Genomic DNA, 27,690 nt, shown 5'->3' on the forward strand with positions numbered 1-27,690 from the left:
TTTACAAAATAGGGGGAATTATCTAGATGAGTTTGAGAATTGAATTTGGATGCTATACAGTCAGCTGAGTTCCAGAGAAGACTCAAGAAGGGGAAGGTCAGAGACAGAGCTTGATAAAGAAAAATAAAGTGGAAGAAAATGAAATCTACTTCTCCAGTGGCAGCAGCAAGCTGTTTGTGAAATAGCACTGTTGAAGATGGCTTATTTTTGTCTTAAAAGATTTTTGTCCCTGTATAGATTGAGAGGAGCTTTTGCCTTGCAAGTGTACTTGGCCTTTAGCTTGTTATAAAGGTGTTTTGCAACACATCTGAGATACCAGTGTGCAATGCCAAATTCTGCCGGTATCCAGGCTGTGTAATTTATCAAAATACTGAGGAACCTTAAAGAAATGCTGAGAAGCTAGATATTTGTAGCTAAGAGTTCACTGGAAATTATTTTTGCTCCAAATCTTGACCAAAGTTCAATACCTTACTGTAGATTATATTTCTGGTTTCATCCCTCAAGTTTTTGAGTCTTTTCATCTATTTCTAAACTATTAGAAATATATTTGTGGTCAGATATTTTGGATCACTAGAGGCCTGTCTGTAAGAAAGAGTTAATAGCTCAAGTGTTGTCTCTTAAGTGAGAGACTGGTCTATGGATTCAAATCATTATTTCGCATAGCCTTTAGGGAAAATGTAAAGGTTGTTAATGTGACTGTGTAGCTATATAGATAAAAGCTTGTTCTGTTAAAGTGCTGCTGATATTACAAGTGTAGTTTCAGAATCCCTCATTCTGGAAGAATATACAGAAGTTGGCTCACAATTTGGAAGCAGATTTGTAAATCATCCTGTGTTCATTACAGTGCAGAGAACAGGATGCCCTTACAGAAGTTTACTGCTGTTCCTGCGTGGTGTTACAGTGTAGCTAGACTAAGCTAATTGTACTGAAAGAAAGTAAAACATGGGGTCAAGAGGAGGGAAGGTGACTGACAGTACTGGTATCTAACCTGCATCTTTACATATGAGGAACTTGCAGATGCTGTTGCATTATTGTCCTGTAGCCCTGTGGAAGGAGCTGGGAGTTTGTAGGAATTTTCATTTCTTACATTTTACTTTTTTAATTTTAGTTTGAGTGTGACTTCATAGGGTTGTGGGTTTTTTTGTGTAGACTAATAAACACTGTGTGGTGCTTTATCTCTGCCTATCAAAGTGTGTCGCCAGAAGATAGCATGCAATGTACAGTATGTCATCTTGTCTCACAGTTCAGTTTGATAGCAATAACTTTGAAGACAACTCCTGTCCTCTACCTGTGCCTCAAGCACATACATTGCAAGAAAAAGTCTTCTTAAAATAGTGTTCTGGAAAAATTAATATTATATTAGAATTTTTCAGGAAATTAACATTTTCCAAAACTGGTAAATTGTTTTGGGGGAGGGCACAACACTTCTTGAATAACTTCCCCCCACCCCTGGAAAAGGCTATCTGTTTTAATAACATAGGCTTCACAAGTATTTTATGTTACTTTTCTAGTTAACTAGCTGAAGAACCTTCTTTTTCTCTGAAATTATTGCTTTTGTCTTAGCCAGAAGAGGTTTTTATAAAAACTTAGGTAAGGTATTGAGTGCACTGCATCATAGCTACTGCGTTTGTTTGGGTTTGGTTTTTTATAAGTAATGCACAACTTATAACTTACCTTAATTTGTAAGCTGTTAATGTGCCTTACTTTAAATACTTGGAATTAAAGTCTGTAATACACTTTTTAAATACTTTCCAATAATCTTGATTCTAAGATTTTGTGGGAAATAAAGTGCAATTAGGTTGTATTTTTAAAATCAATACATGGTTTCTTGAAGCAAGCTAGAGTAAAAAGCTGGCTGCTGATGGGTGTTTAGCAAACTTCCTCTTCAGGGTTGTGGTGTGTCTATGTTCCCATTACTGCGTACCGGTAACAAAAACCGGAACCACACCCCATTGTATTACTCTAAATTCACTCATTTGGAGTTGATGGATTTTTCTCCCCATGTTGAACTTGTCAGTATAAGGAGCTGGTTGCTGGAATGTACATGATGGACCCCCCGGTTTTCTTGACCAGGCCAGGAAGGATTATCTTTTAGCTAGCGAGAGAAGGTTAATAAGCAGCACTGTCTTCTGAATGAGTTGAGATATTTAAAAGCTTTGTTTATGTTAAATTTATCAGAACACTTAACACACAAGTTAAGTGTGTGTTCAGCTAGCTTCTTGCATAGAACTGAAAAAGAGAAACCATTGATGATAAACCTTCAAATATTAGTGAAATGCATCAAAGAGTGGAAGTGGGAAGATGGCAGCTGTGATATCCACAAGGGCAATAAGCTGTTTCTACTCCTTACTCGGTGAACTTCCAACACAGTGGTACTATGTTAGCATGTCTATAGCATCAATTCTTGCTCTGTCACTTGAAGAGTGTTAACTTCATACTTCCTACATGTTTGTGAGGTTTCAGTTGCACTTTGTCACAGACTTTGTGGTCTTGTGCATGTGGTGCAGCCCAAGCGTTCAGATAGATGCCTTCCACCTCAGTAAAACTTAGGTGTGTACTTCCATGAATTGAAGCCTAAATTACCAAGTATTGATTATTGCTATAGTGCAGTTTTTGATGTGCCCAGTAGAATATTAAAGGCACATCTCTACTAAAAGACCAGAAGGAGGGGAGGTAGTCATCTAAAACAAAGGGCTTCTCAGCAGCCTTAGTACCACAGATTTGCCCGTATATGTCTGAAAACAAGGCAGCAGCAGTAGCAATCTCCCTGCCCTGAACTTACCACAAAGACAGATGGTCACAGCTAGGTGTCTTACAGGCTATGGATCTTCTATCCTTGGCTGCTTTTATTATTAGTGCTACATGTCATCGTAAGACTTCAGCTTTGTGAATATGACCTTTCTCTCATGTTTTTTCCATTCCCTGCTCCTACTGCTCACAAAACTAAGGAAGGTGCTTTTAAGAAGGCTGCCTGTGTGCCAGGCAGTTACTGGAAGTCATTTTTGTATTTTGATCCTACCCTTTTTCAGCAACTCTTTTAAGATGGCGCTTAAACTTTGCTGCAATAAAGTTTTTTTGAAAATAGTATACTTGTAACTGGTATTACAGCCCAAAAAGCACACATAGTTTGACAGTAGCAAAAGTAGTAAACCTAATTTGAGGTTATAGTAACTTCGAAAGATGAGGGTGTTACTGGAGAGGTTTTTCATATTGCCTACAATCTGTGGCTCAAAGGAAATGGAAAATTTTGTCTCAGTGCCATGACAGTCAGTGCAAAGTATACTAACCTCCCCAGTGCTTCACATCTTGTACTGTCAGCAAAACTGAAAAACCTGCAGGGCTTTTTCGTGGCAGAGTTTAGGGTTGGGAAGTGTGCTTTGACGTTTTGTAGAGAACAGAAGAGAACAAGAACTGACCTGGCTTTAAGCAATACCAGACAGAGTGCATAAAACACTGTTCCATATCATGTGGAATGCTTGCCTTAAACTTTTTTAAATGCAGACTGAATTTGCTGTTACGTATGAATTGTATTTGGTAATAACCTCAGGATGTTGTTACTAAGGACTCATCTTGCCTTTATCCATTTTCTCTGTCCATGAAGGAGAGCCTAACTTTAGGAAACCAGGAAGACATTTAATTACTGTCCATAGAACATTTTCTCCTTAGAGTTCTTTGAAGTCCTCAATCAGGAAGCTATTAACCCATAACATCTCAAAATATTTTTGTAGGAATTGATTAGTTAAGTGTCTTTGTACGCTGGCTTGGCAGTATCTAGAGAAAATGCAAACAAAAGTGTTACCTAGACTATATAAATGCAATGGAAGGGAAGGTCTGAGAGATAAAACAGCAAAGCCAACTCAACTCTGAGCTTTCTAAACCGTGGTCAAGAAAGAACTTTGGCTTGTGCATAAATACAATAAATAGTTTGGTACTATTATAAACTCCAGTTTTGTTTATAAAACTGCTCTGTTTTGTATAAAATCTTGTTCTGAAAGATCACAGGTTATACTTGCTAGTTGTTTGCACTTCTAAAGTACACATATATTTGGTCTCTGATCCTGCCCCTCATATGTCAGGTCATCTTTTTACGTTAATTGTCTTTGTCTTAACCTTGCCCTATAAAAATAAATTATTCCAAGTGAGCTGAAAACTTGGTCTTAAATTTACTTTTAAGGAGGTGGAGAGAACTGGTTAACAAAAATGTGATTCACCATAGAAACAGCTCAGCCAATAGCATATATGCAGTAGATTAACCATTCTCTGGTACTTTCATATTTGATATGAAACATAGCAACAAGATGATAGCTTGACAACAATAGCAGCTGCACATATCTTTCTTCCTTTTTTGAAAGAATTTTCTTGTGGAAAAAATAGATTCCCTGGAAAGTAATTTATATTACAAGTTTCATCACAAAAATTCTGTGGGTGGGTACAATAGGCTAGAAATTAAATCCGTGATTTGTATAATAAATGATGGTTTTGATTTGATATGACACTTCTAGTCTCTTACAAGTGACATAGCTACAGGCAACAGAATAATCTCTTTCCCTTGTGAAGACAAATGTTGTATCAGACCAAACCATCTTATATTAAATTACAACTTCCCGTTTTTTTACCATATGAAAGATTCATGAGACTGTTCATTAAGTAATAGCACAACCCAATTAAAAGGGTACTTCAGCCAAAATGTCTTGAAGATTTATTTTCTAATATCGGGGATGTAGTTAATTTATATAGGGTACTGCCATAAGAGGCCTCATCGGAATAAAGGACTTTTCCTTATACAGCAAGTGATGTGATTGTGGGCACACTGATTATCTCAGTTACACTGAAACCCTCAAAAGCAAATGAAATATGGTGATAAGAATCTGGTATCTTGACTTCATTTCTTGGTGGGAAGAGTGATACAGTACATGTGGCTGTTATTACACAGCTATGTTCTCATACTGTTGTTTTCATGTTTTGGCAGAGAGAAGGAGCAAGAAAGGGAAGAACAGTTAATGGAAGACAAGAAAAGGAAGAAAGAGGATAAGAAAAAGAAGGAATCTGCTCAGAAGGTAGGTTTTGATACCGGAATTCTTTATCCAGCTGGAGCATAAATAGTATTGGGGGTGGCAAGATGCTAAATTGTTTGTATTTTAGCTTAAAAACTCTATTGTTTAGTGATGCTTCATTAAAGACTATTTTTTGCGTAATTCTCCTGGAACTTAAGCGTTTAACTTGGACATTTTTTCTGCTTAGTGTGTCATGTGAACTAAAATAATTTTTTTGATAGAAAGAATTAAACTTAAGTTACTGAATATGAGCTCTCTTGATCTGTGAAACTCTTGCTGTTTTGAGGTGTTTGAAGACAGAAATGCTGCCAGGCTTTTTCAGTTCTTGCAGGAAAATTGATTAAATATATTTTAAAATAAGAAGATACTTGTTTGGGGGTTTTTGGTAAGTCCTTAAGGAACTTTATGTGAGATATTTACTACTTAGGGTTCCTTGTATTTTTTTGTTAAGTAACACTTAGGTTTTGCATTTTCTGTAGCTAATAGCACTTTTGTTGAAGTGTATCAGTTTGAGTTTGAGCCATGGAGACTTGATAAGTCACTGAAAATAGGTTTTGCTCAGAAAATGGGTTTGAACACTTGGTGTATTGAAGCTCTCTGTTTTGCTGAAAATCTATTAGATATTCTAGGAGTTAACTTGACATATGAACTTGAGTCTCTTGCAGCGTTATCTGTATTTTTTAGTGGTAAAATTCTTTCTGTCTAGTTCTGGGCTTGCCAGTACAAGACAGATGTAACCATCCTGGATTGGGTCCAACAAAAGGTCCCTATAGATGATTAAGAGACTGGAGCATCTGACAAATGAGGAGAGGCAGAGAAAGCTAGGACTCTTCAGCCTGGAGAAGAGAAAGCTTGGGGGATCTTATCAATCTATGTGTATAAATACCTCGTGGGAGGGGGGTCAAGAATATGGAGGCAGGCTCTTTTCAGTGGCACCCAGTGACAAGGCACAAGGTATTGTGTACGAATTGAAATACAGGAAATTCCAGTTAATCATAAAAAGACTTTTTTTAATGCATGTTGTGTGACTGGGAAGCAACCACTGGAACAGGTGTCCTTGAGAAATCGTGGTGCCTTCATCTTTGGAGATGCTGAAAAACTAATTGGATGTGGCCCTGTGCAATCTGTTTTTGATGACTTTGCTTTGAGCTGGGGAGACTCCTGGGGGTGGGTGGGGAACAGGGTTGGGAACTGTGGACTAGATTTCCAGAGGCTGTCTCTTCCAACCTCAGTGATTATGTGAAATTGAGAGCAAAGGCGGTAATTCCTTTCAGTAGTCTCTGTTTTTCAGTTGCTTCAATAACAACAGATACTATGAAAGATCAGATGTTACTCTGTAAGTTTCTGCTGAGAACAGCCAGCACTGATTTCAGTTAAATTTTGGCTTATCCATGGTCTTTTTAAATCTTGCTTTTTCACCAATTTGAGTCTTAACAGTTTAATTGAGGAGCAGATAAACCAGTGTTATTTCTTTTGTCTTTATCCAGACATTTGGCTCATATATTCCCAATAATACCGTAACACTCAGTAGCTACAGAATAAGGTTTCTTCAGTGTCTTTTTCCCTCAGTATTGCTGTTGTTTAATGTTGGAGTACAAGTATATGGAGGAACCAGGAGGAGCAGACCCTGGTAAATAAGGCTAGTGGCTTGAGAATTATATGCTGATATTCAATGATACAAGAGAAACTTGAGTAGGTTGTACCAATTGTCTTGATAACAGTGCTGTGAGTGTTTACTGAGGAATTGGTACTTTGAATACAAAGGACATTTGCCAGCTTTCCTGTGCGGTCCCTCACCTACTCAGTTATTCAGTATAATGGAATGGTATAATATTTTGCCAAACTCTTGGGAAGGGTAAACACTAAATAAATTAATCTCCTAGAGACCAAACCTAACAGTAATATTTTGTGATACCTGTGAATAGCAAAGTAGGCAACCGAATGGGCAGAACATGAGAGAGAGAGAGAGAGAGTTGGGGGGGTGTGGGTGTGTGTGTGTGTGTTTTCTTGGTGACTGTGGTGGTGTTCACCAAATAAGCAGTAATGATTTGGGGGTACCTTTCTCAAATAGTGTTTATATAACATGAAACAATTGTTTCTGTCTGGATCTTCTGGAACTTAAAAAATAAATTTAAAAACATCACTTCAACAGAGGTTATGCAAGCAAATTCACAGACTAAATTCCTGTGGCTGGTGTCCCAGGGACTGTCTGGTAGCTTGTCAGAAGGCTCAGTTTGATTGCACCTCACCATTCATTATAGCTCCTCCTGCCCTGCTGATGCTTATAGGTTGTCCACAGAGAGATGACAGCTGTAAATCAGAGACACTGTCACATTTTCTCAGCTTTTGTATTCCAGATGACAAAAATCAGAAAAACAAATAATGAGTATTTCTCCCCGCCTCTTCCTTTTCCTTTAGTACTGGAGCATGAGAGTCACTCAAGTGCTTAACAGAATTCACTGTGTTAAGGAAGATGTATTTTTCTTAAGTGAAGTGAAAATTCATGTGTTGGTACAGATGCAGTTTTGGTTCAGGTGCATTTTTATTGTCTTGGAGACTTTTTAGTATGTAATTCTGTGAGGTTATGATGCTTAAGGATTTGTATTATAGTTAATGTTCTGCTTTGCATATTGCAGTGTTTATCTTTGCAAAGTAAATGATGCCATAGCAATTCAGTGCAGTTTGTCTTTTTGTTCTTTACCATACAAAGGAGTTCTGGCTTGGTTTAAACAATAAACTGCTTTTTACTTGTGCTTCCATTATTGTACACTGCCACAGTGTGCTTTCCAGAATTATGGACTAGTTCAGCAATTTCTTTAAAGAATAGGTGTCATAGACCCTGACACATGATGTTCTTTAGGGTTTTTCCATTATTGTGTAGTGAAACTCATGATCGACAGGTTCAAAACATACTACAATACACATGATTCCAGAGAGTATACCAGTGGTATGTTTTTCTCTACTGTAGCTTGAAATCTACTGTGCAGAAAGAATGTAGAAGTACAGCAAAGCCACATAGGGAGTATGCTGGCCAGCACAATGGCTCACTTCAGTAATCAACTTCTTATTGCATTCAAGAGATTCTGAAATCTGGTGCTTTATAGGTATTGCTGGTACTTTTTGTAATTGTGGCAATGAATCCAGTAAGGTTTAGAATTTCTTCTCTTGGAAGAGATGTCATAGGACAGGTGAAATGGGAAGATGGCAGAGAGACAAACCGCTGTTCTCACCTCTGGTTACTGCTGTGGGAATTCCATTGATAGCCCCAACAGTATGTGCTGAGGATACTCTCACAAAATGAAGTTTTTGTTATACTTTTAACTGTAAACTTCACCTCCAAAATCTGAAAGAACTGTAGTGCTATAGCACATGTTCATTTGTGCTTTGGAAGTCCATGTTTCAAATGAGGATGGGGTGAATACTCAAAATCATGAGTGAAATAACTACTGCTTCTGCCAAGAAACTTTGCATCAGGCAGAGGTATTAGAGGAGCTGTAGTATTTTTGAAAACTTCATGTATATGACTAGGAATACTGTTTAGACTTGTAGTTCATCAGCTGATTATTTTCATGCAATGACAAATACTGTTCTTGTGCTAGTAAATTAAGGTTGTGATTTAGCTCGGCCTGTTCAGTGTGTGTTTTGAGGTTCTTAAAACTTTATTTACATTCTTGCTCTTAATTTGCAGGTCACAGATCAAAAAACCAAAGGTAAGAATCTTTCATCCTAGAGGGTATTTTTCGTTGACTTCAGCCAAGACTTGGAGCATGATCAGGACTGTTGGAAAAGGAAGGGGAATTCAAAATGGGAGTCAAAATGAAATACTTGAAGATGTGTATTCAGAAGAAATAAAAGTTGAGGTGATTAAAATGGAGAACCTAAAAACTACCCATGTTGTCAACATCAAAATACTTGAACAGGGAATGAGGATTGTGGCTGAAATAGGTTAGCTGAAATAATTTTGGTTTTGAGTTTTGCAGAGGTTTTAAACAAGTAACCAAAAGCTGAAACCGCCTATATAAACAAAATGGAAGACAGGGGAAAGTATTGCTTTTGGTGAGGTACCAAAATGAGTAAAAATGACTTGTTTTCAGAAACTTAAAGAGAAGTTCAGGCATGTGAAAGTCCAACAGATAAGGCAGTACTGATGAGCCAGCATTTTGAAAGTTAAGCTTATTTAGCTGATCTAAAAATATACTTAATCTTGATTTGTGCACCAGTTTTCTAAAAACTGTGCGGGGAAATTGCCATTATTGACAAAAGAGAACTAAGAGTAACTTGATTTTACAGCTAACAATACCTTCTTTTTTTGGGTTTTGGGCAATGAAGCCTATATAAGGAAATCAGAAAACCCTTACCAAAATAAAATGTGGTACCATTGTCTCACCAAAGAGAGACTCGCTTCTTTTTATCTCCCATTTGTAAGGGGAAAAGTTTTACTGGTTCTGCTCACTTTGCTGGGGAGGGATTTATGGACATTCCTTTCTTATATCAATCTTCAACAAATGCTGGAGTAGATGCATTAAATTCTCCTTGCCTTTGAAGTTTGATGTCGTAGCAATTACACCTTCTAGGTGCCTGGCTAGGAATTTCTTTTGCTTTGTTTTAAAAAAAAGTACAGGGAGAGTGTGAGTAAGGGGTCACAAGTCTAGAGTCTCTTAAGCAAATTCTGCGATGGTGTTAGTTCTTCAAGGATATTTTTGTGGTTTTCCTTTTTTTCAATGTATAATACCCCTCAGAAGCAGCTTGTCCTTGCTTGTAGGGGCACCTACAACAATGAACTACCTTGGTGGTGACCAGCTGGGAAACTTAAGGCAGGCCCAATACAAACGTTGTATGTAGGACTGCCTTCTGGGTGAGAGTCAACTAGTACTGCCCTATTTCAGAGCAATACAGAAAGCTCAGATCTGTTAACTCTGAGTCCAAGTGAATGTGGTGTTTTCCCCTGGTTTTGTTTGTTTTGGCAGTAGCCATGTAGCCTAGTAAACAGATGAAAACGTGGGATCTGATTTCAGATCTCCCATAAGGATGATGCATAACAATCCAAAAAACACTTGGAAGACCAGGGAACAAGAGTTGCATGAAAACCACTTATATTTGACTGCTCTTACTTTGAAACGACTCATTGCCTGGGGTGGTATTCTTTGCCAACTTTCAGTTTGCAAGAAGTTTGGGGCTTAGAGCAAAATACTTGCTGAGGGTAGAGTTTCATCCTGGTGTACGGAGTTGCACACAGAAGCGAGGGGTTTGCCACTACTGCTTATTCCTGCTTCTTTATTTCAATTGTTCTTCGGTAAGGTTGAAGTTGCACAGTATCACAGAGAATGAAATTATGAAAGGAAAGAGTCACAGTAAGTTGTTAACCTAGTTAACACAGGTTTAAGTGGAAGAATTTCTGATTTTCATTCTACCTGTTTTTCAGTGCCCGAAGTGACGAAACCAAGTTTAAGCCAACCAGTGGCTGCCAGCCCAATTGGCAACTCTCCATCGCCACCAGTCAATGGTGGCAACAATGCCAAAAGGGTGGCAGTGCCGAACGGACAACCGCCAAGCGCCGCCCGCTACATGCCTCGGGAGGTGCCGCCGCGATTCCGTTGCCAGCAGGACCACAAAGTGTTACTGAAACGTGGGCAGCCTCCTCCGCCATCCTGTATGCTCCTTGGGGGTGGAGCAGGGCCTCCTACCCCAACAGCACCAGGAGCAAACCCAAACAACGCACAACCAGTGACAGGAGCACTGCTGCAGAGCGACAGTGGGACTGCAACAGGCAAGTAGTAATATTAATAATAAATAAATGTGTGTGTGCATGGCAGAAGAGGGATTGCTAGAATTGTGCATAAGCGTATCATAACAAAACTCTTCAGATTGCTTTTTGAGAGCTTAAACTATTTTAGCATATAGACTTTTCTTTTGCTGTTAGTGGGTGCAATTTTTACTGCTAGATGGAACAAGAAAGAGGGTTAATTTTTTTAAAAAATATGTTTTGGGTGGTTTGAATCAGATTCTGTAATGCTTTTTAGTTTGCAACAAGGTGAACAGAGTGCATGGATAAACAGCATTTTATGGTTGTCATTGAGTAGTTCTTAATAGCTTTTTAGGTTTCTTGGATTATGTGAATTCCCTATCCTGTCATTTTTTGTATAATCTGGTAAAACAGACATGTAGGTATCAGGTCTGCAAATGGCAGGTGTTGGTCACTTCTCATATGTCTGAGTTTGCCTTTGAAAACCATGCCCAATTAATGGATGAGGTTTTTTTACCACAGTCTTGGAAAGCATAAACTCTTTAGGGTTCTCTGTGGTTCAGAAAAGAAACCAGAGGTGACTTGGAACTCAAGAAGCAAGTAAGCAAGATGGGATGGCTGTCTTTTAATAAAGAGGATTCTAGGAAAATGAATAATTCCATTTGTTTTCTGGTTTCAGTACTTGATTTCCTTTGTAGCAAATCCCAGTTTGACAGATTATTAATCTTGTTGTCTTTGGTGTTCCCGATTTAATAAGGAGGGGGGTGAATTTCAAACTACAGTAGCAAAGTTCTAGCTAATCAGTTTAAAAATGGATCTCTTGGAGAAGGCTGATTTTAATAAAACACCCAAAAGATGGGGGGGGGGAGGGAAATCCACCCCAAAGTCTTGCAGCTACATACAAAATCCTAGTATTATGTCAACATTGGTATGCCTTCATTGTGATTGTAGTAGACTGGCAGAGGAACCTTCAGGGTAGTGAAGCGTTCTAAAAGTTTTCAAATTTTCTCATTAATAGCACTTTTTTTTCTCTTGGATGTGTACTATATGAGGACTACTTTGAAGTACTTTAAAGGCTTTTAAGTTCTGTGTAATGAATTTGACACCCAGTATTTATTTGTTTTTCTGGGACTGAAATTCTATGAATTTTCATTTTCGCATTTAGTTTGATGGTGCATCGACAACTAAGATGTTTTATGGTTGTATTTTATTGATAGTGGCAACTTTTTGTGCTAATGGTTAGTTGCTTTATCTTGATGTGAGTCAGAAGTGTTGCCGAGAAAGATATGGGTCCTTCAAATCTCTCTCACCCCATCCAAATTTCTGCACCATGACACAGTTAACGGGGCTGGGGAGCTGACTTGGATTAAAATTAACCCAGGTGGTTTTTTAAAGATAATTTCAGTCTGGTGATTTACCAGCTCAGCTCAGTGAATATCAGTGGGAACATATGTGCTGGCAAGTGAGAGTAGATGTGCCAGAGGAGTGGGAATGAGCAGGTAGACAAAACAAAGGCCAGGGCTGTTGCTTAGGGTGCTTCATCAAAGTGCTTATGGAAGTAGGGTGTTGCTATCTGTCTTGCACATCATTAATCCTATCTGAGATCCTGGCTGTTGACAAACTGAATTTCAGATTGGGCCCAATGCTGTCAGGCACTTACACACTGATACTGTGATTAATTCATCACGCATGAAAACAAAAGCAGGTTCCCAGAGGGGAAAATAATGCAGCTTATCTACTACCTTGGATTGTTAGATTTGCCAGATAGCTGTAGGTGATGTTGCTGAGGCCTTAATACAAAAAGCCATTACATAATCCTTCTTTTTGTGGATCTTTTTCTACCAGAATTTAAATGTTTCTGTAAGATGGCAACACTACTTCTCTGGAAGATGACACCAAATTTTACTATTTTCTTGTGGCAGTGCAGGGGGCCGGGGTGGAGGGTGTTGTATATAATTCTTCCAATACCAATGATATTCAGGATGTGTGACACCAATTTTGGAAAACAAAGCTTAAATTCTATTGGTGAAAGTCTTTCAAGTTATATATAATACCTTCTCACCGGCTCTCACAGCAAAACTGCATCTTCATTTCAGGGCTCCATTTTCAATACTTTCATCCTTAAAAGTAGTCATTTGCTAATAACTTTTATCATTTTAGTCAGATGAGAAACTTGTTTATTGTCAATGTGTTTGTTATTAAGGAAGAGTCTGTTAAAGAATCAAGAGCCCTTACCCATTATCTTGAAACCATAAATTGTGAAAATTTTGTTGCCACTGTCAAATATAGCAAGAGGAGGCTGGTTTGGTAAAACAGCCCATCAATTTGTGCCCTACTATGTTATGTTAGCAGGTGTCCTAGTCGTAGTACTTTTAGAATGTCTTCACAGAAATGAAATGTGAAATGCTCTTTTAAAATCACCTGTGTGAAGATCTTGCTAGGTGCATAGCTGCCTATGCACCGTTCATTTGCTGAATTACTGCTCAGTTCAAAAGACAGCAACCTTGCAATCTTTCGAACTTGTCTTTGACTGTCCTCCTTAAGCTATTCCTGTGATCAGTCTAATCAGAAAGTTTTTAAACTGGGGAAAAAAAAAAGGGTTACTTGGTATACTGAAAAGATAGCCAGATACAAATATCAGTGGAGAGTCACACTTCCTTGCTGTTGTTACGTTTGCACTTGAGGTTGAGGCAACAGAAGGAACAGAATATGCGTGGGAACTGCCTGGTCTTTTGGATCTTGGTGGCTAGGGGTTAATGGATGGAGACAAACCTTTGTTCATCAGTATTCAAAGCTTACAAGAGCATTCTAACCTTGCTGTGAAGTCTTGATCTTTAGTGGTGGCCCTCAGTGAAGTGGGATTCAGTGGGATGTTCGATGGTTAATCTATGGTTAACTAAAAGCCTGAGACTGGAACTGAAAGCTGATCTGTTCATCTTCTATTAAAAGTATTAGCAGCCAGAAACTGTGGTCATAATTTTTGAATTTATAATTTAGGAGGAGAAAAAAGTACCCATGTTTTTTAGGGTCATTCTGCCTTATTTTTATGGAAGCTGTCATATGAGCCACATTGGAAGTAACAATATATAGTCAGGTATGAATACTGGTGCAAATGTTACTATGATCTTTATGTTCTGCAAAATAAGTTAAACTGGTTGGGTGAGGTAATTCAGTAAGATTAGTATATTAGGGTTCAGTACATGGTTTTATAGAAGGGAACTTGCATGTTCCTACATAGAAATGGTAATTTGTGCAGCTTTGGACTCTTTCAATGTACAGTAACTTACGGAAATAACTTTGTTCATCACTGGGAACTTGTGATGAGGGCTATTTAGGGTCCCTTTGGTATTAAAAACATGTAGAAAAGTGAGTGGAACCCTATACAGAGAACAACACTGAAGTACTACTGGAAGATGTAGAGGATCGGAGTGATTAAGTGGATTGCAAGGGAATCTTGGCTGGTGTTTTAAACTAATGATGATAACATGCCTGCATATATGCAGACATGATGCTGCCAGCACTGGCTGACATAGGCTTCATCCAATGTGGCCCTGTGTAAATTTGTTTGCTTTAAAACTATAGACAGATACCATGTCCATGTGAAGTCATACTCCATGGGACATAATAATAGTTCATCACAGATGGAAGAAAGGGGCCCTATTCGTTGTCATTCATGCTGCTCATTTCCTTGTAGTGATTCCAAAGCTTATTGAACTTGCAGGCTACCCTGTACAATGTGCTAAGCCAGCAAAAAACTAACCCACCAAAAAGTAGGCAGTTTTGTGTTGAGTCAGTGAAAATAGTTGACTTAAAGGGCTTAACTGCAATCAGAACTGTCACAAATGAGAGGTGAAACTTTGGGAACTTGAAGTAGGTAGAGCTGGTAAGAGAAAGAAGGAGAAGAGAGGTTGCTTACTAACCTTCATTCAGTAACAGAGATCAGCTTAGCTATGTGGAAACCACAGTGTGTGGTTTTGTAGAGTAAAATGGCAGTGACACAAATGTGGGGTAATAACATAATGAGTGCAGCTTGCATGTTACTACCTAGAAATGGTAATCTGTGTAGCTTTGGTGGACTCTTTCGATGTACAGTAACTTACAGAAATAACTTTGTTTCGCAAAGGGTTGAAAGAAATTGCTAGTAGCAAAATCAACTTGAAAAACACATTTAAAGCTGAAGAATCAACTCTTCAGCTTTATATATTTGTCAGATGCTTTTTGTCTTCCATCTTTTTATCTTTTGATCTGTAATAAATTGTAGTTGCTTTGAGTCGGTTGAGTAGCAGACCAGCAGCTGACTGTGTACACACACATGCATATGAATGTGTGCACATACACGTTCTTGTTCTATATATAGTATGATTTTAAATGTATATTTGAAAAATCTACAACCAGTATCAGTAATATTCATTAACTGGGTTGTAATTACTGTGTTGAACTTACAGCTGGGCTGTTAGCAGAACTAGTAAATCAACAGTGAATTCAGATGCCCAAAAAATGCTTGTGGGGAGTTTGTTGAAAGAAATTTTTTATCTGTATTTTCAGTGGTGTTTTCCAGCCTGATGTTCTTCGAAAGCAGCTTTGTTATACATTTGAGGGAAGGGTTCTTATTAATGGAAATATCAGTATCAGTGGTATCAAAAATGTGATGTTCAGTGCTTGTAAATAATATTGCTTATTAATGGTCTTTTTGGGTGTGGGTGTTTGGTTTTGTTTTTGTTTTTTTGTTTTGTTTTTGTTTTCTTAGATTCAGCAATTGGAGGTGCTGCTGCTTCAAATTATGCAAATTCCACTTGGGGTCCTGGAGCCTCCTCCAACAGCGGCACCAACGCCAACCCAACTCACATCTGGGACAAGGTGATTGTAGACGGGTCTGACATGGAAGAGTGGCCTTGTATTGCCAGCAAAGATGCTGAGTCTTCTTCCGAAAACACCACCGATAACAACAGTGCCTCAAATCCTGGCTTGGAGAAGAATGCTCTGCCAGGAAGCACCACTAGTAACAAAGGAAAAGGAAGCCAGTGCCAGTCTGGAAGCGCTGGAAACGAATGTAATCTTGGGGCCTGGAAATCTGATCCCAAGGCTAAATCTGTTCAATCTTCCAACCCTGCTGCCGAGAGTAACAATGGACTAGGTAATTGGAGGAACTTGAGTGGACAAGATAGAATTGGTCCCGGTTCTGGCTTCAGCAACTTTAACCCAAATAGCAACCCATCTGCTTGGCCAGCACTGGTTCAAGAGGGCAATTCTAGGAAAGGGACTTTGGAATCTGATAGTGGTAGCTCCAATGCACAGATTAGCACAGTAGGTCAGACCTCTAGGGAACAGCAGTCAAAGATGGAAAATGCGGGTGTTAACTTTGTCTCTGGCAGAGAACAGGCTCAAATTCATAACACTGATGGACCAAAAAATGGAAACACTAACTCCTTGAACTTAAGTTCACCAAACCCTATGGAGAATAAGGGAATGCCCTTTGAAATGGGCTTGGGGAACCCTTCCAGGAGCACTGACACCCCTTCACAAAGCACTGGAGAAAGAAAGACTGGGAGTGTTGGATCTTGGGGTACAGCTAGGGGGTCTTCTGGAACTGACACAGTCTCCGGACAGAGCAATTCTGGAAACCATGGGAACAATGGAAAAGATAGAGAGGACTCCTGGAAAGGAGCTTCTGTTCAGAAACCTAATGGGTCAAGAAGTGATTCTTGGGATAACAATAACCGGTCTACGGGTGGTGGGTCTTGGAACTTTGGCCCTCAGCATGCAAATGAAAGCAAATGGGGTGAAGGGAACAAATTAACATCTGGGGTCTCTCAGGGAGAATGGAAACAGCTGTCTGGGACTGATGAACTGAAGATTGGAGAATGGAGTGGTCCAAACCAACCAAATTCTAGCACTGGAGCATGGGACAATCAAAAAGGCCACCCTCTTCCTGAAAACCAAGGCAATTCCCAGGCTCCCTGTTGGGGAAGATCTTCCAGCTCTGCGGGAAGTGAGGTTGGAGGTCAAAGCACTGGAAGCAACCACAAAGCAGGAAGTAGTGACAGTCACAATTCTGGACGCCGATCATACAGGCCTACGCATCCTGACTGTCAGGCAGTCTTGCAGACTTTGCTAAGCAGGACTGATTTGGACCCCCGAGTGCTTTCAAACACTGGCTGGGGCCAAACTCAAATTAAGCAAGATACCGTGTGGGATATTGAAGAGATGCCACGGCCCGAGGGGAAGTCTGATAAAGGAACTGAGGGGTGGGAGAGCTCTGCCACACAGACAAAGAACTCAGGGGGCTGGGGCGATGTACCCAGCCAAAGCAATCAAATCAAGTCTGGATGGGGTGAGCTCTCAACCCCAACAGAGTGGAAGGATCCCAAAAATACTGGAGGATGGAATGACTATAAGAATCCTAATTCTTCTAACTGGGGAGGAGGAAGACCAGAGGAAAAATCATCATCATCTTGGAATGATAATGCTAGTAAGGATCAGGGGTGGGGTGGACGGCAGCCTAATCAAGGATGGTCTTCTGGAAAAAACGGTTGGGGAGAGGAAGCTGACCAAACAAAAAACAACAACTGGGAAAGTGCAGGAAACAAGCCAGTGTCTGGTTGGGGTGAAGGTGGGCAAAATGAGATTGGAACTTGGGGTAATGGTGCAAATACAAGCGCTGCTTCAAAGGGAGGATGGGATGATTGTAAAAGAACTTCAACATGGAATGAGACGGGTCGACAGCCCAACTCCTGGAACAAGCAGCAGCAGCAGCAGCACCAACAGCAACAGCAGGAGACTTCTGGTTCCTGGGTTCCCCCGCCCCAAACTCCAAGTAATGGGCGACCTCCAAACCCAAACTGGAACAGTGGACCACAGCCAGCTGCCCCCAAAGAGGAGGAGCCTAGTGGCTGGGAAGAACCTTCTCCACAGTCAATCAGTCGAAAAATGGATATTGATGATGGCACTTCAGCGTGGGGAGATCCTAGCAGTTATAACTACAAGAATGTGAACCTGTGGGACAAGAACTCACAAGGAGGACAGGCCCCACGGGAGCAGAGCCTGCCTACTCCAATGACTAGCAAATCACAAGCATCAGGTAGTAGTCTTGTTCCTTTCTTTAGCAAGCTCCTCTATATGAATGTAACCTTAACGCATGAAAGAGGCTTGTTGTAGCCCCCAATTCCTAATAGTTTTATTCCATAAAGAAAACAAATTTCTTATTTGAATACTTGGTTCTGTATTTAAAGTGTTTGTAAAATTTGAATCAGTCAGTCCTCTGCTTGTTGTGCCTCAGTTACATGTCATCTGAATACTGGCTTGCCAGTAAAAGAAAATGTTTGTTGGTTGACAAATCTGCATGTTCAATCTAAGCTCTGAAGAACAGTTTGAATTACTGAATCATAGAAAGATTTAGGTTGGAAAAAACCCTTTAAGATTATAGAGTCCAACCTAGCACTGCCAAGTCCACCACTAAACCACATCCCGAAGCACCACATCTAGACATCTTTTAAATACCTCCAGGGATGGTGACTCAAGTACTTCCCTGGGCAGCCTGTTCCAATTCTTGAAAACCATTTTGGTGAAGAAATTTTTCCTAATAGCCAGTCTAACCCTCACCCTGGCACTAGCACAGTTTGAGACTGTTTCCTCTTGTCCTATCGCTTTTTACTTGGGAGAAGACTGACACCCACCTCACTACAACCTCCTTTCAAGTAGCTGTAGAGAGCAGTAAGGTCTCTCCTGAGCCTCCTTTTCTCCAGGCTAAATCTTAATATTTAATTATTAGAGAAACTGAGAGAAATTCTTACAAAAACTTTTTGCTCTGAAACACTCAGTTAACACTTGAAATGGAGCGAATCTGTGATTTAGGTTTTTAGCTCAGTTTGGCTCTACTGTATTGTAAACAATACTTAGCAAAATATTTTTTTTATTTGAAATAAGGACAAGAAAAAGTTCCATTGCCTGAAAATATATTAAGACACCATCTTTATGTAGTCTCTTCTGTGACTCAAACATGCTTTAAAGAATACTGTTTTGTTTTAATATGTACTTAAATATGTCCTTATTCTTCCATATATGAAAAACATGGGTTAATCTTGTGCTTTTAGTCACAAAAGTTTACCAGGCAGGAGGACAGCATTAGATGTGGGGTTTATGTTTAACCTGGGAGAAGAGTATTACTCATCATAGCATTCTCTTCCTTTTCGTCCCTGGAGATCAGTGCCCAATCTAAGTTTGATGTGAACAGTCTTGAATTCTGTTGTACCCATGCGACTGAGAATCTAAAGTCCACAACAGAAAGAAAGAAGCAGTATATTAATGATGTGGTGCTGCACTGCAGTAAATAGTTCATTATCTAAATGGTCTGTAACGAAAACTCTTTCTCTTTTGTGCAGTCTGGAGCAAAAGCACTCCACCTGCTCCAGATAATGGTACGTCCGCCTGGGGTGAGCCAAATGAAACCAGTCCTGGGTGGGGTGAAGTAGATGATACGGGAGCATCGACAACAGGCTGGGGGAATGCACCTTCCAACGCCCCGAATGCCATGAAATCCAGTGAGTATAGGCCAGATATAGTTTCTTTGCAATGGCCCTGGAGATTTGTAGCATTTGGCCTTTTGATATAGGTCACCTGTGGAGGAATTGTTGTCTGAGGCCTAGAAGCAATGTTGAATATCATTTAAGATTTTGATGGCTGACTGATTAAGTGCTTAAAAATTACTGGACCTTTGTCTTTTGAGGTAATCAAAAATTTCTTAGGTAAGCAATTAAATGGGCAGCTCCGATTTGTGGAAGTGTTGAAACATTAGAGTGTCTGAGTGAGGAAGTGTCTCTTCCTCAAAATCTCTTCTCTGGCTGCCCACTTGTTACTTAGCATATGAATTTGTTACACGATAAACGAGTTTTCCTGATCATATCAGAAAAAGGAATGCACAGTACAGACAGATTTCACTGTGGAGGCCATCACTTGGTAATCTGTGGTTTGGTAATGCTACTTGCCTTTGAATGGATTATTTTTAATTTTTATTATTATTTTTTTATTTATTTATTGTATGAGTGTAGAAAATAGTAACTCTTAAGAAATTCATTTGTGATTGAACCTGAACAGGTGGCTATGTTCTGGATGTTACCTGCCTACAGATGAGTTCTTTGTGAAGGAGATGTTGAAATCTTTTAAAAATTTACTTTGAAGTTAAAGTTTTGCTGTATTAGTAGTTTTATTTTGTTGGAAGTTATTCCTGCAGGTGTAAGGAAAATATAACAAACAAAAGCAATCACCTGCTGTTACAACATAGCAATGTTACAGCCAAAGCCAATAATGTTTGGATATGGAGTTTACAGTGGAAATTAGGGATAATATATGACTATTACTGAACTTGACTGATGATGCCCACTCTAAAACTGTTTCCAGTTACAAGTTGCTTTTGCAACATGTAGTGGTTCAGAGTGAAATGTTCTGTACAGATTGGGTGCTGTTGGGTCATTATCCCTTCCTCTCACCCCAATTAAATAGTTCTGCCATTTATGAAATAAAACTTGGAAAAAAGCATTGCTTCCTTAGTGTTAATATTATAGCACCCTTTCAGGGATGGCTATAGTGTTTTCTGCGCCTGCCACACAAAGTTGGCACCCTTCTTTCCTCTGTAAAAAAGCCGCCTTGATATATGACCAATATAAGAGCCTCTGTAATGCCAGTGATCCATTGCAAATTCTATGGATTTGTTAATAGTTAAGATAGTCTTTAAAGACTGTGCATGGTCACCTGCTTCTCCTAAATGGTTTGCGTGTGTGATGTAACCAAAGAGCTGCAGCGTATATGTACTCCTTTGTATGCAAGCCATCCCCAGCTCAATAGGAGCAAAATATAGGGGAGTTTCTCCATGACAACTGTTGCCGTTTGGGGTGTAGTAGGTCACCGGTGTTAAGAGCTGAGATCTTAATTTGCCAGTGTTCTGTGACTGCTCTCAACTCCTTTCTGATTGGCACCCAGAAGGAATGAAGAGGAAAGCTACGTTATACAGTGGAGTAAGGGGAGATATTTAATGTCTTGGATAAATTGAAAGAAGAAAAAGCCTGCAAAGGCATAATTTATGGTTGAAGGTAAGGACAGGAAGCAGACTAGCAAAAGAAAGTTGCAAAAGAAAATAAATTTAGAGTCAAAGGAGAGAAGCATAGATCATTACCCACCTATCTAAAAAAAATATATATGGACTTACATAGTTTTACTCTCTGGCAGAAGTAGGAATAAATTCAGTTTTCTGTAACATCGTTTTGTTTTTATCCTGAAAGTTTCCTTTGCTTATTATAGCTGTCTGTGCTTCCTCACACAACAAATGCAGAAAATGAAGCAGGAATCCTACAGACACGTAATCGTGTAATCTTTACACCACTGTCTAGGTTCAAGTTCAGGAATCTCAGACCTGAGAGCTGTCAATGCAGAAAAATAATCTATGGTCATGTAGTTAAAAACAACAGGATCATAGTACTATATTTAAACACCATGTACGGAAATAAATTAAAGCTGCAGGGACTACCCCATATATGACATTTCCAGATTAAGTTCTTGACTCTGCAGTTGTCGTCTGTAAACATAGCCTTTTTCTGTGTAAGTAGCATTATTAAAGGGTCAAGAAGTAGATTTTTATGCTTGGACCAGTATGTTTCCTCAGCAGCCCTCAATTTTGGTATGTGAATATACTTGAAAGTCATGTTTCCTGTGAAGTATCTGAGTTGTTATTTACGATGGATTTTCAGGTAGCTCTTAAACTGCTATGAAATGCTGCTGTGCTTATTTTTGGCAGGATCAAGGCAGAGTTCCCCTTGATGGACTAATTACAATTCCTGACTTCTATATTCAGATTTTCTGCTATGTGTGTTAATATCCTTATCCCTGATTTCCACAGTCAAACCCCAGACAACTGAAGAATTGGTTACAAAAAAGTTGATGATGAAAAATTTTTAAAAGGAGATAAATGCTCAGGGAATAAGTATGCAGAATGAAGAGTTGCAGCAGGAAGGAGAACAGTTGGACAGTGGACAGGATGAGGATTTGGGCTCTTGGCTTGTCAGTAGAGGTTAGGAATTCTGTGTGGCCTGAGAGTGCTAGAGAGTATCAGCAAAGAAAGAAGCCAAGAGGGAAAAATCCTTAGCCTGAACTGATATGATGAAATAGTTGCAGTTTTCTAGTAATGGCATCTGTACTTAAATAGCACTGCTAATAAGTTTTTTTTTTAGTTAAGAACAGAGATTGAAGTAGAGGGTTGTGTTTTTTTCACATTAAACTACTTCTGGTGTTACATGTGCCAGAGCACAACATCAGGTCCTGTCCTTCAGATTCTACTTCGTTGTTGTTCCTTAAAAATTTGTTTCTGTAAATTTGTGAAAGTTTAGTGCAAGGGAAGTGTTAAGGTTTTGAAGGAAGAGAGGAAATAACCGATAAACCACCTGAACCAGTGACTTCAGCAGACTTGGTTTTAAGTGCCTTTGAAGTCTTCCATTTACACTAGAAGATAATGGGTTGGCTTTTAAAGAAATCCAAATGCAGCTGTATTTGTGTAACAGAAAAGGTCCCTATGGTTATTAGATCTTTTAAGGATTTGACATTGCTTTAAAATAGTTGCGAAACATGACATGCTAACATGGCACCGAATCTCTTGGGCTTTGGAATTGCACCAGCTGCATGGTATTGTAGACTGCTTTTGAGCTTTTTTTTCCATACACCCCCCAAAGGTTCTAAATCTATGCAAGATGGCTGGGGAGAGAGTGATGGGCCAGTGACAGGAACGCGTCATTCCAGCTGGGAAGAGGAGGAGGAGGGAGGAGTCTGGAACACAGCAGGCTCTCAGGGAAGCAGTTCCTCCCACAACTCAACAAGCTGGGGGCAAGGAGGAAAGAAAACACAAATGAAGGTAAAAATGCTTGAATTATTCACACTTACTGTGTTGTCTGAAAGCGGTGTGACTGATACATTAGAGCATTATAATAATTCTTCTTCTGAAAAGGTATTACAGAATTCAGCTAGAAAGGTGCCTGTTACAACACTGTAAAAAATGTGAGGTTTCTGAATTTGTTTTAATGTATTATACTTCTTGTGACTAATAAATCTGCCAGTAAGTGTCAAATTCTTTTGGTATGTGAGCTGCAGAGCCATTACTAACATGAAACGGAGCAGTAAGTATCCCAAGGCTATTAGTGCTCTTGTTGACACATCTTTCTGTGTTAAGCTGCTGTTGTTCTTCCGTAGCCTGCTGAAGTTTGGATTCCACAGTCCCTTTGGCACATGCACTTTTTATTTCTACTGACTGTTGGATTGAGGTCTGACTCAGTGTTTGTTGTTATTGACCTTCGGCCTCAAACAGGAGCAGGAGTTAAATTGCTTTCTCAGGCTTGTTTGAGTTAAAGATCTCTAGTACAGTAACACTTGGTACTGTACTAATATTAGAAGGACTATGTTTTGTCTACTTTTAATCCAGTAAGTAGGGCAAACACAAAAGACATGGAGAGCAGCTTCCTAGGATGTGGAAATACTGTTGTGATACGGTTTTGCAAGAAATAACTTTCTTCTTACTTAAAGCTTGTTTTATTTTAACCATCAAAGCAACTGTCAAGAAAACTTCCCTTTCTGCTGAACTGTGTTCAGTTTTGGTTTTGGTCCCCTGTAAATTACAGTAAGGCCAAATGGAGAGCCAGGTCAGCACAGTGCCCATGTAAGGGAAACCATGCTAAAGGGAGACAAGGAAGAAATCTACTTCTGTATTTGGTGAATTAAGGAATGTATTAAACTGTAACAGAGGGGGAAAAAACCAAATAACATTCACAAAGCTTTCCAGATTCCAAAAAGAAGCTGAAGCTGTGATAAACAGCAAGTGTCCATCCAGTTTGGTATACCTAATAATGAACAGTTTTATGAGAGAGAATATTTGGTAAATGCTTTCAACCACGCAAAAACTTAATTTGTTCAGAAGATTAATCTATCTGATATCCAGGACTTTCATTTGACACTGGTGCATCTCAAGGATAAAACAGAAGTTAAGAGGTCGCTTAAAAATATTCTTGTCTTTTTTTTCTCTTCAGTGCGCATTAAAAGGTGGAAATAGTGATTCGTGGATGAACCCTTTATCCAAACAGTTTTCAAATATGGGCTTGCTAGTAAGTAATTTCTTTAAAAAATATAAAATCTAACTTTGTATGAAAGCAGTAAGCTTTAAATAAGTCAAAAGATCAGCTGTTTCACAATGTATAACTAATCACCTGCATTTACTATGCTGGCATATTGGTAACAATACCTTTAATAGCTGGGTATTTAGCACTTTCTTGCTCGTTAGACTGGCCTCTCAGAAAAAAAAACAGAATCTACATTGACTTTATGACAGTTATTGTTCTGAGATTGCAATTTCCTTTCAGGTAATAGGTTTTGGGGGTTTTGTTGGGTTTTTTTCCTGATTTTTGTAACATGCTGTTTAGAGCACTCAAGGTAGAGGCCTCAGCCCCTGTCTGTAGTGTCAGACACCCATGATTAGTCCAAGGCTATTAATTCTGAATCTCAGCTGCCTATCAGAAAAGGAGATTTACAGTCCTGTGTCTGTCTTGGCTATTTATATTTTAAATACTGTGCAGCAGGGTTTTTTTAGAACAAAAAGAACTCACTATTAATTGGTACTTAAAGATTGATTGGTAAAATGAATATATAAATGGCACATCCTGGAGAGAAAAGACAGATCTGCAGGTAAGTACCTTAAAAATAGTTACATATAAATTTTTTTTTAAGAACTGACATCCTCATTTGTACAACGTTTTGCTGAATATTGTGCCAACTGTCACCCTATGAAGCAGCAATAGTATGTAATGCAGGCTAGTGAAAGATAATAATGCAGAGATTCTCTGAGGCTGCACAGTCACTGACATGACTAGGGTTAGTTTGTAATGTCTATTGGCTCTCAAGCTCAAATTCAGTCTTCTAGTCCATAGATGCTTCTGAAAGCTATGGGAACACCCCGTCCCAGACTGCCAACTAAAGAATAACTTGGCAGCATGTTTTGAGATTTGGTGACTTGACAGGTCATGAGGATGAGCTATCATTTTGGCCTCTATTTTCAGTGTTTCATCTCTTGACCACTGGAACATGAGGACAGAGGTTTATTTCACAGAGCAGCTGTCTATCCATCTCTGTCTGTCACATGTTCATGTGTCTGGTTTCATAGGGGTAAACGCCACACACAGCATTAGGGGGTCAAGGTGAGGTGTATCTAGGGTGAGATCTGGAATCCTTTTGTTTTTATTTTAGTTGAAAATAAAACTTCCATTGGCACAAGCCTGTCTGTCCTTCATTCCACCTTTAGCCATCAAGGACTGCTTTCAGAAATATTCCTTAGCATTTCATGTAAGTCAGAACTGAATTTTTTTTTTTTTTCCAGAGTCAAACTGAGGACATTCCGGGCAGTAAGATGGACTTGTCTGTAGGTGCGTATAATTTAAACACATTTGAAATAGAAGATCATGTGTAGTATTTTTATGTGGATGACATGCTGTGCTTTGGAAAGGTTTGATCCTTACTTTGAGCATTCCTCATAACAGAAGGATAGGGTTATAGCATCAGATACCTGAACTGTAGGCTTTGAATAGTTATGCAACTGATGCTGGTATGCAAGATTGGGAAGTATGCTTGTACAGAAGGGTGATAACACTTGGGGAAGGAACATCCTATAAGACTGTTTTGATCCATGTGGTTTGCCTTCATTGCTACTGTTTCAAGGAAATGAAGGTACCTTTCTCATTTGGTGGAAGAGGACTGTTTTAGCTCTTGGCAGTAGGACATCCCAATTACCACAGCTCCCTGGAGGTGATGTGAGGGAAAAGAATTATCTTCTATCGTTTATTTTTTCAGTTGCTTACCTCAGGCTATTACAAGTTACTGCTCAGTAGAACTAGATTTTTCACTCTTGATAGCCTCACCACAAATAGTACACAGCTTAAGTGGGATGGGTTATGTGGAAAACACTGTCCTAAATAAGAGTTGGAATTGACCACTTGGATTAAGCTCATTTAATCACTTTTGAATTTGTCATTACTTTCTTCTTTGGGAAACTAAGTAGGTGAACTCTTACAGAAATTCTGTTTGATCTTGAAATCAAATGTAGTTTTGCATTCTGTTACTCTCCAAATTGTCTCTGAATATTCACTGTCATGGTATTGCAATATAAATACCACTGGTTTCTGAAATCTTCTGCATTTGAGATGGTTTCCCTACAAGATTCCTAAGGTAGATATTAAAAAAGGGTTGATCCAAATCTGCAGTTCAGACTGTTTACTTTATTTGTTATCAAACCTTTGAAGGCTTAGTAAGGCTAAAAACTTGTACAGGATAGTCTTTGTTACTTACAAAGGGGAAGACGGTTTTGTTCCTATTCTAGGGGGATGACTTCTTTTCAGTTTTTGATTCTTCAAAATCTACAGAAGCAGTAAGGTCATCTCATATACCAAGCTATGAAGACAGATCTTCTTGTCCACTTAAAGGACATTGCTGCTGTACCCAACAATAATTTTGGAGAGAGGTGTTCATCCTGTTTCTGTAACTGTCAGGAATGTCACAGGGGCCTCAGATTCCTCCCAGTTACAATGTCAAAAAACAGAGGTCTGTAATTTTTTACTCCAAAGGGTGATATGTCAATGTAGTAGTAGTAGTCTCAGCTCTCATCTAGAACAGAGAATTTCCTGTGTAGATGAGGTATGGTGTTGGGGCTCCAGAGAAGTGTCTATGTAGTGGCTCTCTGAAAGGGGTGCCTGTGTCACTGCAAATTAAGTTCGTTATGAAGGTGTGGACACCACTGATTCTGAATCTCATCCACAGTATGACTGTTGTGCAGTAACTGCTTTACCTTTTTCATGTTTAAAAGCATTCTGGTACCAAGCTGCTTATTTTCAGCTACTTCTGCATAATAGCAAAAGTTTCTGCCTCAGCTGAGATGGATGCACACAGACAAAAAACGCTGTGCTGAAAGGACAGAAAGGACTTGGTAAGAAGGGTTGCTGGAGGAATTGATTATTATTCTGGTGGTCCTAAACTTCCTGTGGGAGGCTGTCAGTTGGGTTAATTATTCATGATCTATGGTGGTATCTCTGAAGAACCACCTGCCAGAGTAGTTCTGTGTTGGGTCTATGACTGACTGTGTGCCAAGTATTAAGTAATCTTATTTTCCAGCATTATGTATAACTACAGTTTGGTGCATTGGATTCTGTTGTTGTGGCAACTTTTGGTTTGTTTCATTGTCTGATTTTTATTTATTCATCAAAACATCAAATACTGACAGTAAGGAAGGACATAGTAGCAGGAGCTGTTTGTTCAGCTCAGATAAATACCATCTTCAGTTTTTACAAATGTCACCACAGTCTGATGTGCTCCCCCAGCCCCAGAAAGCAATCAAGTAGTAGATAGCTGCTTTCTTCTGTCTGCTGTCCTAGTGATACAATAGCCATATGATTGAAACTGAACCTATACGTGGGAGCTTCTGGTAGCAGTGGAAAACTATATAGCGCAAGTTCAAATGCTGCAAATGCAAGCAGTGTAAATATTCATTATCGATTTGAATAATAGATTTTAGGGACTACAGGAGGCTGTTCTTGTGAAACTGGCCATTGTGATATATGCAGTTTCTGTGCCACTCAGATTCTGCCATACCTTTTCTGTGCCTTTCGAGTATTGTTGATCAAATTATTCTAGTATTATGCCTTGCAAGAAGTCTACTTTGATGTTGACCCTTTTTGCACCAGAGTTGACACCAGCTTTAGTACCTCATCTGCCACTGTTTTAGCATCGTGTGATGCTGTAGTCGGGATTTTCCCAACCAAAAAGCTGCTTTTATTTGGAATATCCATTCATCTTTGTTGGCACCAAAGGCAGAGTGGTAGTCAAGAC

The 27,690-nt window shown here is 39.2% G+C and overlaps 1 protein-coding gene across 20 annotated transcripts in view; it reads left to right on the plus strand.

Moving 5' to 3' along the window:
* The window catches only part of TNRC6B (trinucleotide repeat containing adaptor 6B), a 153,536-nt gene that overhangs the window by 88,675 nt on the left and 37,171 nt on the right, over positions 1-27,690 (plus strand). For all 20 annotated transcript variants that reach the window (XM_055712653.1, XM_055712638.1, XM_055712634.1 and 17 more), the window contains 8 exons: positions 4,970-5,057; positions 8,743-8,764; positions 10,477-10,821; positions 15,545-17,875; positions 19,176-19,334; positions 22,509-22,687; positions 23,853-23,927; positions 25,193-25,238. In XM_055712653.1, the coding sequence (XP_055568628.1) occupies positions 4,970-5,057; positions 8,743-8,764; positions 10,477-10,821; positions 15,545-17,875; positions 19,176-19,334; positions 22,509-22,687; positions 23,853-23,927; positions 25,193-25,238 (3,245 nt within the window). The remainder of the gene's footprint in view (positions 1-4,969; positions 5,058-8,742; positions 8,765-10,476; positions 10,822-15,544; positions 17,876-19,175; positions 19,335-22,508; positions 22,688-23,852; positions 23,928-25,192; positions 25,239-27,690) is intronic.

The sequence above is a fragment of the Falco cherrug genome, chromosome 5 (assembly GCF_023634085.1).
Source record: "Falco cherrug isolate bFalChe1 chromosome 5, bFalChe1.pri, whole genome shotgun sequence".
In the NCBI taxonomy this organism is placed as follows: domain Eukaryota; kingdom Metazoa; phylum Chordata; class Aves; order Falconiformes; family Falconidae; genus Falco; species Falco cherrug.